The following is a 12406-nucleotide window of genomic DNA, read 5'->3' on the forward strand; positions in this document are numbered from 1 at the left end:
GAGTCCCCAGCTAAATGATAGTTAGGAACCAAATGGTACTCTGTAACTCAGAGAGTGTACAAATGGAGCCAAAAGGGTCAATTTGGTTCCATTTGTCCCAGAGATAGAAATGGGGGACCGTAGCCTATAATTCAGGGCAGGGTTGAAATGAAAATGGTTGAAAATCACTGCTAGAACCATAAAAAATCTCTTATGGGTCCTTGGCATATATTTTCAAATGGGGGGTCTGCGGGGTAATGAGTGTCAATTTGGGGTCCTTGACATAAAAAGGTTTGGGAACCACTGGTGTAAGATGCATAGTGGGTGTGGGATTATTCATGTCTGAGAGAGCGTGTGTGTATCGTGCAACGTATACCATGTGTATGGGTGTGTGTGGGCATAAAGAACTTTTGCATGCGTGACTCCACAAGCATATTTATGTCGGCATGGTGTGTGAAAACGTGCCACCCTGTGACAGGAAACATACTTACTCGGGTCCGACTTGGAAAATGTGTCTCTATCCAGGAGGTTTCTGAAAAACAAAGACAAAAAAATAATAAAGAAATGTAATAACAAATGATTTCACATTTCCATTGCCTACAGTATTGCAGCTTTCACATTAGAGGACGACTTCAACACTTTTCAATATGTAATTGGTCCTCACTAATGACTGATGAAATAGCACCATTATTTTCTACTCGGTCTGTGTCTCATAGGAGGGCTGTGGGCAGTTCATAAGCCACCAGTGACATCATTGATGGGGAATCCAAGCTAATAGAAAATGCATGCTTTCTATTCCTGAAAGGTTACAATGTGATAATATAAGGAAGCCATCGCTATCGCAGTAAAAAAAAACAGCCCTCCTATGAATTGTGCTATTTTATCACGAACATTATAGTGAGGACCAATTATATGAAAAGTGGTTTAGTCGCAATTTAACATATCACAGAGAATGTATGAAGTCAGTGAAGTGCTATTCTGAGTCTCCATTAAACGTCACGTTACGTCACTTACTTTATCTTCATTCCCTATTCACTCTGACTATTTACCCACTTTTGTTGCGAGTCATTTGTATGTTAACATCAAGCGGCATGTGAAAATCCAAATTAGGTCCCACATTCATATTTCAAGCATTACAGAGAAAACAGATGGGTTGGGACCTATTTTTCACTTTTCATACTCCCTGGGCACCAGCAGCAGCCGTGTGCTGATGAGAACGCCATCAAATTTACATGACTTCTCCCACGGCTTCAGCAAAAACAAGGCAGAAATGCGCGTTGAAGGAGTGCCATCGTCGAGCAGATGCCCCGCGCCAATGAGAAATTTGTGCTGTTAACGAGCATCGGAGGAGATGACATTAAATATTCACACGGATGTGACAGTGTTTGGAGAGCCAGGGGGCTGCATGGGAATCAAGGAATCAAGCTGCTGGGAGGAGTTGGGGGTTTTCAATGCCATAGTACCACATCCAGTTAAATGGAAGGGAGCAGGGCTAGTTATTGCTACTACTGTATGCCCCCACCCACCAACTAGGGACGGGAATTGTCGATTAAGTCATTCATGAATAATTGATGGGGCTCCCGCTGGCCTAAAGGTCCAGGCGCATGCCACATACAGGCTCTGGCGCGTTGAGTGTTCGAGTCCCGTTCATGACGACCTTTGATGCGTGTCTCTCCCCTTCTCTCTCTCCCTATTTCCTGTCCGTCTTCACTGTAAGTCTGTAACTATCAAAAAAGGCACAAAAGCCAAAAACAAATATTTTTTTGATTTTGATAACCTTGTTGTTAACCGGTTAGTAGATTTATTTATTTTTTAATCTGAGAATCTTAATTTCCCTCAATGTCTAACATAAAAATCTACACTTTGCTGATACTGTATACAGAAAGAATACAAAAGGCATATTATATTCCTTAATCAAATATTGATTTGACCATTTGCGATACAGGGCCAGGCAATGGCATATGGAATAAAATTAAATGAAAAGTGCACTGTCTTGTCTGTCACATGTAAAAGTAGAGATACAACGTTTCTGTGGCTACCAAGGTGGGAGGGGACTTTTTTTTACCGGCCCACATGTGCGTTCCTCGGCCGCGTAAACAGCACAGAAAACCACCCAAAACCGCAGAATTTGATTCATTATTAACCGTTTAATTGATTAATTTCTTTACGCCGATTAACCGATTAACGATTAACTATTAACATCCCTGCCACCAACAAAAACAGTAAAACATCACACCCGTGTGAAGTTAGTGGTGCAACTCCGTGTGGGGGGTTCCCGGAACTTCCAGACCCGCAGGAACGCGCCCAGGGTGCGGCCCCGTTTCTGGCGAGCCGCCCCGCGTCCGAAACGGTCGAGGAATGACAGAGTTACCGTGTGGGGGTCCTCGGAACATCCAGACCCCCAGGAACACGCCCAGGGGGTCCCTCTACTCATGTACTGTACTGTACTGTACTGTACTGTACTGTACTGTACTGTACTGTACTGTACTGATACACCTGGAATACACCTTGTGTGTTAGGCTGCACAACAGTGACACTTGGTTTTGAAAACCAACCAAATGCCATTTTCGTGCTCATACCCAGGCACCCAGCCAGCCAGCCAGGCACACACAAAGCTACTTAATGAAGTGGTTGCACCACTTCAAAAACAAATGTAAGTTGAATTGCAGTAGCCTGATGAGCCTGACACTCATCACAGACAATTCAATTACTGTCTTTATGCACATGATGTCAAACATTCAGGGTCATTCATTCAAGGGTCCCCAAGGGGTTCACCCTCTCTTCACCCCTACACCAAATCACAACGCTTGTAGATGTTCTATTTTTGCGGAATATTCGCCTATAGTATGACTTGCCCAGTATACGGAGGCAAGGATGCATCTGTTAACCAAATCTACAATGTGTTAGTTGAGCTGTATAATCGCTTAGCTGCAGGCTAGATATATTATCATGACACTGTGTGAAAGTATATCTAATGTTATGTAAGCTAGTGGTTGGACAGAAAACGGAATATTCTCTGTGGGGACCGGAGTTTGGATGAGGTTGAGATTGTTGGAGACCAGCCAGGGGCTAATGCAGTACGTGGTCCTCGAGGTCCAGGACCCGTGGTACTTGGTGGACCTACTAGCGAATGAATTATTTATTTGGCAGTAAATAAGTAAGTCGGGAGCAGCTTATTTTGTCAGTGTCAGCCGGTAACACGATTTATTCTGTCCCCATTACAATGTGCTAGACCCCTGGGAGATGGATTGCTGAGGTGGAGCGCCAGACTTACCATCAGCTCCCAGTACTTCCCACACAACTTGCCGTACCCAAACCGTGCTACTCATATGCTGAGTTGGTGTTGCCCGGGATCGAACCCATGAACTTGTGGTCCAAAGACGAGAGCTCTACCTGACTGATCTATAATATACTACTAGTCCTTACCCGTTCTGAATATATGAACAGTAAATGATGTTCAGTGTGGTGTCGAAACAGCGTGTGTGTTCACGTTAACATGCCCCGTCCGAGTTGTTTTCCCCGTGTGGGTCTGTTACGTGGAAAAGGGTGTCCCAGTATTAATCTGTGTCCGTCCCAACATGCATTTCACTGGTGAACCGGAAGCCGTCCCAACATGCATTTCACTGGTGACCCGGAAGCGGACAGACAGACAGACAGACAGACAGACAGACAGACAGACAGCGATCGCAAAATTATTAGATAGATATACACTTGTTGTTATTTTATAACCTGAAGAAAAACCCTCAGTTTGATTGACCATACTGTAAGCATATTGACTGTAGAGTCACTGGTTACAGATCAGCTGTGGATAGTGGATGAATCAGGATAGTACGTAATCCATAAATGGTCCAGTCAGGCGCGGAAGTACCGGGGGGGAAGGGGGGGTAGTTTCCCCCCGGGACTCCAGGGGGCCCGGGCCCGGGGCTGTCAGATAATCGATCGAAGACCACACAGCGTTACACAGTCACTCATGACAGATACCCATTCAAAACATTATCTCTCAGGGCGCTACAAATATATCTACACATCCTGCAAGTTCACTTAAGAAATAAAACTAGTGTTGACTAATCATTACAAGTATAGCTCTTATTTTGAAGAGGAAGAGGAAGTCTGTTCGGTTGTAGCCTACTTCCATGACAGACAGTTGTTTTTCCAGATCATAATATTGCCGGGAGGGAAGGACTGACAGACTGACTGTACTGTAAACATTGATTAGAAGTGATGGTAGTGGTGGATTGCTTTTAGCCAAAGTTTATATTACCATATGAAAGCCATGATGCTGCGCATCTTTGACTTAAACAATGTGTACACACTTTGGAATATACGTTTTGGGAGTCCAGTTCGGCGATGACCGGTCGTGCGGTCACCCCCCCAGCCCGGTACCGGGTTGATCCGCCTCTGGGTCCAGTGGAGCTGGTCTGTGGGCTGTACTGTACTAGTACAGCCCATGTATGGTGTGTGCAGTGCAGGCCTGCTGGAGAGGCAAAGAGAAATAAAGCATAGCAGTGGGTGTGGTTTTCTGGACCCACTGAAAGATCTGCCATTCATTTTCCCCGTAGAGATTTACAAAAATATTAATATAAATTATTTTAAGCCTAGAATCCAGCCATCCAGGATCCTGGTGAATCATGACCATAAAACCTTTGATTATGCGAAGAAGAAATAAATAATGATATGATAAATACCCTTTGTTTAGCGGTTTCCATTTTTCTTTCTGCACAGAATCAAATGTGTTATAGTCATGTTTATGAAGTTTATAAATCTCTATGGGGGAAAAAATGAATAGAAGATTTTTCAGTGGGTCCAGAAAACCACGCCCACTGTTATGCTCTATAGACGCCTTATCAGAGGACGTCACGCTGATAAGCACCAGCATGCGTGCGCACTGCGCAGGCCGGCAGCATAAGAACCCTGCCTCTCATAAGATGCAATGGAAAAGTTCTAACTGCACTCATGTGTAAAAAATGCCCCATCAAACTTTCAGATGCTTTTTTTCTCCCAGTGTGGCGGAAGAATGATTAGGATTTGTATTGTGATCTCTCACTCTTGAAATATATTATCCATTGCTTTCTGTTGTGTGTGAACAATAATAGCAATTCAAAGCAGTTGTCCTCAAAGCCACACCTACATTCACTGACATAAGAACGGGAGGTGCGCTCATGATCACGGCAGCAGAGCCTTTTTGTGCACGGCTGCACGCACGCCTGCAGCCCATCAAGTATAATTTATGCTTTGCCCCACGATGGTGTCGCACACGCAGACCTCTATGCTCACAACAGTCGCATCTGCATTGCGATGTGAGCTTGTATATCAGGTGTTATCTGCGTGCAATACTGTTGCGCAATGAAGTATACATTTCTCCTAGGGTGCACCTCACTAGCCAACACACAAGAGGAGGTTGAATGAACTGAAACCAGCGCTCCCCAAAACAACAGGTTTGGAGATCTGTTGGGAATTGATTACATGAAACAGTCACCCGTGCGATCAATGTTTGTAAACAAATAATTATTCTATGGAAAGAGAGGAAGGTTTGCATTCTCATGCTAGCTGGAGGGAGACTGAGAGACGGTGGAGGGTGCTGTTTGACAAGCAGCCAGGGTCTTTAGGTGGTGGAGGGTGCTGTTTGACAAGCAGCCAGGGTCTTTAGGTGGTGGAGGGTGCTGTTTGACAAGCAGCCAGGGTCTTTAGGTGGTGGAGGGTGCTGTTTGACAAGCAGCCAGGGTCTTTAGGTGGCTGATGGCTAGTGTGATGTGTCTGGATCAGGCTCCCATGTGGAGCCGATCCCAGCATGCCCCAGATGGTACTACTGTATGCCACTAAGCTCAGCTGGCTGAGGCACGCAGAGAGATAGCACCGTGCTTGTACACCCACCGACCCTTCCCTGGCTATAGACCTCAAACGTGATAGTGACGAATGGAGCTGTGCAACCCGCACATAAAGACTGCCAAGCGCTGGAATCTCACACAGCACCCGAATGCAAACACAAAGAGCCTATGTAGTGCAAAGTCATGCATTCAAAACTCACTCTTTAGGTCACAGATTTAAATAAGAACTATAGAAAGTATTGGGCCTCATGCGCCAATCGTTCTAAAGAAGTTCTTAAGAGGAAATTTGTTCTTAGACCCACTTAGGAAGTTTTTAAGAAGGTTTTGGGATCCCTCAATCTTTTCTTAGCTGTGATTTGTTCGTAGGTAAGAACAGAATCTACGCACACTGTGGAGCACTCTTAGGGTGCCTTTTTCGTTCTTAAGTGCAATCTGAAAACATAAAGGAAAACAGCGCCATCTGCATGATGCTCAAAGTTTGGTCTGAGGACCTCAAGGGGTCCTTGAGGAAGTTCCAGGCAGTCCACAGCAAAATATGGAATATTTTACCACTTTAATCCCATTTTATACTTTGAAAATAGCCAATATACAAGCTCACAAACGCGTCCCATTACTGCCCATTTTGAGCTTGTAGATCGGCTATTTTCAAAACATTTTGATAAATCTTCAAAACATTACCCTAGCAGAAAATATTTTCTTATGTGGGTCTGCAGAATGCATGTCAATTTGGGGGTCCTTGACATGAAAATGTTTGAGAACCACTGGTTTAGAGTTCACAACCCAACCCAAACAAACGCACCATACCCACCACATAAACCCCCCGGCATCACCCCCCCCCCCCCAGTTGACTATTGTGAGATAAATAATAAAATACATCCATGAATATTGAAAATATTAAAATATTGAAATGTTGAAAATGGGAACATTTCTGTTCACTTCAGTACCTCCACAGTATTATTGATTTTTAATGTTTGGAGTCTGGTGTTCCACCATATTTAGACTTTAGTTTAGGTATTCTTGACTTCACTCAACTTTATTTCTATGTGTGAGGTCCTGTGAGCTGCAATCACACACAGGTGTGACTGCAGGCAAGGCCATGGAGTCATGCAAAACTACACCCACCTGGGTGAACACAGGTAGGAAAGTGAATTTCCAATGCCTTATATGGGATTGGTGGGGCGGTTCCCTATGGTAATTAGGATGCTAATTAGGATATGTGGGGCGTCTACCTATGCTAATTTGAATGAACTGGCACACCCCTTCAAGTTACGAGGATTTGGATTCATCATCATAAGAACATGCTTACGAACAATTCTGCCTACTTAAGAACGTTTCATGAATCTGACTGGACTTCTCTTAGGAATTCACTTAGGAAGAAATGTAAGAGGAAAAGTTAGGAACTTATTGGCGCATGAGGCCTGTTCCTGAAGAAACAGTGTGGGATCGCTAAGAATGTTGATACTTGATAGTATGAGTATTGATAGTTTGTGTGTAAAAGTATTAGTATTGTTAAAGGTTTTAAAGAGGTTAAAGCATTTATACAGTGTCAATTATCTAAAGTAATAAAGTAAACATTTTGCCGATATGTCCTAAGTAGGCTGGACGTTGTAGTGCTGTAACAGAGTTTCTTCTAGCTAAAAGTAATAAAGTATGAAGGACTAGTTTGAAAACAAAAAACAGGCTTGAAGATAACATTAGTGTGATCGCCTTAGCCATCCCCAGAGCCATAGAGTAAAGGTGGCCTTACACTAGCCGATAATCGGGCATTTTTTACGCTCGGGGGGTGCCTGACCGCTCAAAGCGCGATCGGGATCAAGAATGTTTGATATTTGCTCTGCCCCGCTCCGATTATCCTGTAGTGTGTGGTGCTATCAGATTTCAGATTGAAAAAAATCGGCTAGTGTAAGGCCGCTAGTGTAAAATCATGATTTTTCCTTTTTTTTTTTGCTATTTTGCTTCCTAAACATGTTTTCTTCCAAACTAAAGCAAAATAAACATTCAAAACACAGATTTAGATGTTTATTTTAGTAGTTTATTTTAGCCAATGACAGCTCGTTTTGCTGGGTGAAAATCCACCCTCTCCATTTTCATGATGGTTGTTGGTACAAAGGAAGTGACCATATTTGGATCAAACCACAGTCAGCTAGTACAGCGGATTACCAAAAAATTGTGCACTTTTTCAAAAAAGCATGAAACTTTTACCATAGTTAGATGATACCATGAGGTGTATTTTCAGATGTGGAGTCAAGTCAGATTTGACCCCTGAGGCCCGGTAGAGCATAATATGTGACCAATACCCATAACATCCTATATAAGGCAAAAAAGTCAAAATTTCATCATTCTTTAAGTAGCATGTGACATATGAAACTAGGGTGATTTCATGATGCTGAATCCATTCCAAGCAGTTAGTTTTGCAAAAAAACACTCATTGGGCTAAAAACGGCCAATGCCGTCATCACAAATTGATGATGCCAGCACATTTGGGCAAGTGGGCATGGCCGTTTTAAGCCCAATGAGTGTTTTTTTGCAAAACTAATGCTTGGAATGGATTCAGAATCATGCAAACACCCTAGTTTCATATGTCACATGCTACTTAAAGAATGATGAAATTTGGACTTTTTTGCCTTATATAGGATGTTATGGGTATTGGTCACATATTATGCTCTACCGGGCCTCAGGGGTCAAATCTGACTTGACTCCACATCTGAAAATACACCTCATGATATCATCTAACTATGGTAGAAGTTTCATGCTTTTTTGAAAAAGTGCACAATACCTCTTGTATTGGGGTATAAGCCGCTGTACTGACCTTTCCAATGATATATGGCATTATATGTTGTTGCCAAGATTTGGATGAGATTTTTTGTCTCAAAATAGTGGCTTCAAATAAAACGCACGCGCACACACACACACACACACACACACACACACACACACACACACACACACACACACACACACACACACACACACACACACACACACACACACACACAATATGGAGGAGAGTGAAATTGTAGAAGGTGTCTAGCATTTGAATGGACAAAAATATTATTGAGGGGCACTAATATATTAAAGTCTAACTCATGTTGATTAGGTGATGTAATGGTGATGTCAAACACACTGTGCAAACACAAACATTAAACGCCATTAACAATAAAGAGACAATATGACGTAAATGACACATCATGACATTTTCCCTTCATTGTCAATGCGTTTACAAAACAAACATTGAACTAAAGACAAACATTAAAACTGTGCCCCTCAAAAACACAGCACCAAATGGCGAGAGTTACGTTCCAACAAGGACTGGGGGGAGGAAAAATGCCATAAAGGAGAGAGAGAGAGAGAGAGAGAGAGAGAGAGAGAGAATCAATAAATTCTCTTGTGCAATTAAAAGAGACTGCTGAATTGTCAGACAACGTGAGAGAAAGGATTAATTTGAAGCACAGGCAACAGATGTTTGGTTATATTCCAATCTAGAGAATGGTGAGGTACCCACGGCAAAGGGGACGAGATGTGTTGATAGATACGCGGAACATATTATCAGTGCATGTATTATTTACATTTATGGATTCAATCATGACCAAAGGATGCAATGATGGGCAGATGGTGTAAAACGATCGTGGCAGGAAATAACAAGCACAGTTACTATGTTTGGTCCTAAATGAGTGTTTCTCATTGTAAATCAATGCACATTCTACACGGATATCTGCAAATTGACTGCTCCTCAGGTCACAGGTCAGTGAGGTCACACACGTATACATCCTCAGTTACGGGTGTGCAGTGTCTTACTCAAGGACACAGAATGAGCCTTGCCTGAACTACTGCAACCCCATAAAATGTCTGGCTGAGCTATTTCTCATAGTAGGTGAGGGCCATCTCACCTGCCCTATGCTGATCACATGCAGCATCATAACAAAAAGAACACAACACAATTTTCTTCCACCCCACCCAACCCAATACATTTAAAATCTCAGCAGTTACATTACAGCCAACCTAAACACGGCAGCTCTCGGATTCGGTACGTTAACGGTTAACCCCATAAGCCATACGTTACATTGTATGACAAATAACGAAAATAGTCCGTCTACGAGCTCACAATGCATCGTGATCAGGCACATTGTGAGCTTGTAGATGTGTCAAATAGGGACGCCAGGTTGAAAGTGGTAAAAATAGGTCAGGGATCTGCAAAGCCAGTAGAGGAGATGAGGCTTGTCTGGACATTCTCAGAAGGAAAGAAAGAAAGCTGCATGAATGTGACTGCTTTGCATTTAGGACAGAATCAGAATAATAAACATTACAATAGTGCTCTTCATTAAATCAATATTCTCTAACAGGGCATTAATGTAAATAAGATATGCCACCACTTATTCATCACTTATTAAGGTATATCCATCTGACAATGTCAATGCTCCACAAATGTACTTCATAAACAGTCATTAACTCTTTTTCTCCCCATGCTAGGTGGTAGCAGAATGTAGCTAAACCTTGCCAGGCTTGTTTACCTTTTTTGGTCATTTTCATTTCCGCTTTCCCAGCATGGAGACCGCCATTGTAACGATTGGCTATTGTAAGTAGGGATGCCAAACGACTCATATTTGGCCAATCGATAAATCGAGGCCGCAAATCGACGAGTCGATCGACTTTTTTTCCTATTTATTTTCCATTATTTTTTATTTTTTTATTTTTGTTGTTGCTGCGCAGCAGTTGAGGAGAACGCAACTATGCATTCCTTTAAGCAACACAACTTCTGCAGCTGCATCCATATGTTTAGAATTTGCATCAATGATCAAAGCCCAATAATAAAAAATAAACTTTATTTTGTAAACAACGACACTGAAGGAGCAGCGGCGCTATCGGCTGCTATGCTATCAGCTAGTTCCAACTCTCAAGTGTCTGCAGCAGCCTGTCACAAGTCCCGTAATGAACTGATACGGGACGCACGTTGTTCCGTATTTTAATGTCGGGTCGGGGAATAAATACAGTATGAATGACGGCGGGATTTATTTGACAACGCTGTCCTGCTTTCTTCACGAGAAGAGAAGAGCGCTCACAGCTCAGAACAGAGCGGACCTGTCTTTGAGCGTGAGCAGAGCCATATGAGATGTGAACCTGGGGTCTGGGGGCTCAGAGCTGCAGCCATTGGCTCATGATACGCGCACACGACCAATGGGACAGAGCATTCAGTGTTGCTAAGATACCCTTCCCCTTCACCCCACACCCTTGGACGATGGCGCTCTAACTGCAGCCAGTTAAAAATAAAAAATAAAATAAAAACGATTTTTCGACTCATACGTTTTTGAGTCGCGGAAGGCATGAGTCGAAAATCGAGTCGATTTTCAACTTTTTTCAACATCCCTAATTGTAAGCAATAGCTCACGCCGTTTACCTTTCGTCAGAAACGGTAACATGTCGAGGGTGATGCTAGACAAAATCACAAATGACCTCCGAACCTTGGATGTATGACGATCACCAAGGACAGCACACGTAGAAGCAGAGTTATGAGGCTTTGAAAATCCTCCTTTGACTCAGGGGCCATGTGCATGAATCCTGGTGCCTGGGGTGACAGAGGCAACCGTACCAATGTTAAAACCTGATTTTCGGCTAAACCACTTAAAATATGGTGTAAACGGGGGGAGGGGGGTGTCTCTGGCCCTATCCGATTAATACACCACAGGCAGAATTTTCATAGTCCGTATCATTCGACTGTAATCGGCGTCCAAAGTTAGTGGGAGGGGCCTGTTTTACAACAAATGACGCAAATCACCAACGGAATGTCCAATCCACCCCAAAATTCATGTCGAGGGTGGTTTAACCAACGGAGAACCCAAAGCAATTCCAGCAATTCCAATTGTAAATGCAGATCTGCCCTCCATGCCCATCAGTGCCCATTTACTTAACTGATTACCTAAAAAATGAGAGAACTCCCACAGCCACAACACTAGAGGGAGCGTGGATAATGATCTGGTGCGGCTGGTGCCACCCACTTTTATATGAATAATGATCTGGTGCGGCTGGTGCCACCATCTTTTAGAACAAATATGGGTAAATTCACCTTCCACAACACTGTCACTCAGGTTTGGAATTCCTTCCCTCAAAAACTAGCAAATCACTGGTTTCCTTTAAAAGCTATAATATGACACAGATGCGTCCTCAGGTCTAAATGGGTTAAGAAAGGACTGAGAATTCACCTGTCACTATCATCCGGTCAATAGAAGAGAAGATGATTGCCCCATAGCCTCGGAAACCCAGAAGTTTTTTATTTCCAGGGAGAAAAAATCCACTCCTATCCGGCATAGAGTAGCGCAAACGTCGATCACTCTCTGCTGATTTCTGATTGTCTGCACCTTTGTTAAATTGACGCACACACGCACACCCGTACACACACACACACACTCCTCTCTCTCTCTATGTCACTCTAATGAATTAGTCTCATGTCGCGCAGCTGCATCTAGATTCTCCCGGCGGGAGTTGCCTATGCCATAGAAAGCATAGGTGGACCCCATGCTAATTGCCCCACAACTCCCCCCCCCCTCCAATCCATTTCTATTCCAATCTGTACATAGATTTAATGTTTTTTGAAATATTTAAATTGTTGT

At 43.1% G+C, this 12406-nt stretch overlaps 1 protein-coding gene across 1 annotated transcript in view; it reads right to left on the minus strand.

Annotated features, from left to right (window-relative positions):
• Positions 1–12406, minus strand: part of LOC306923040 (copine-8-like) — a gene marked incomplete at both ends in the record, with an annotated part of 134515 nt that overhangs the window by 112561 nt on the left and 9548 nt on the right. Inside the window, one exon of the mRNA XM_079501023.1 lies at positions 471–511. Coding sequence (XP_079357149.1) covers positions 471–511 — 41 coding nt within the window. The remainder of the gene's footprint in view (positions 1–470; positions 512–12406) is intronic.

This window comes from Electrona antarctica (assembly GCF_951216825.1).
Source record: "Electrona antarctica genome assembly, chromosome: 5".
NCBI classification, from domain to species: Eukaryota; Metazoa; Chordata; class Actinopteri; order Myctophiformes; family Myctophidae; genus Electrona; species Electrona antarctica.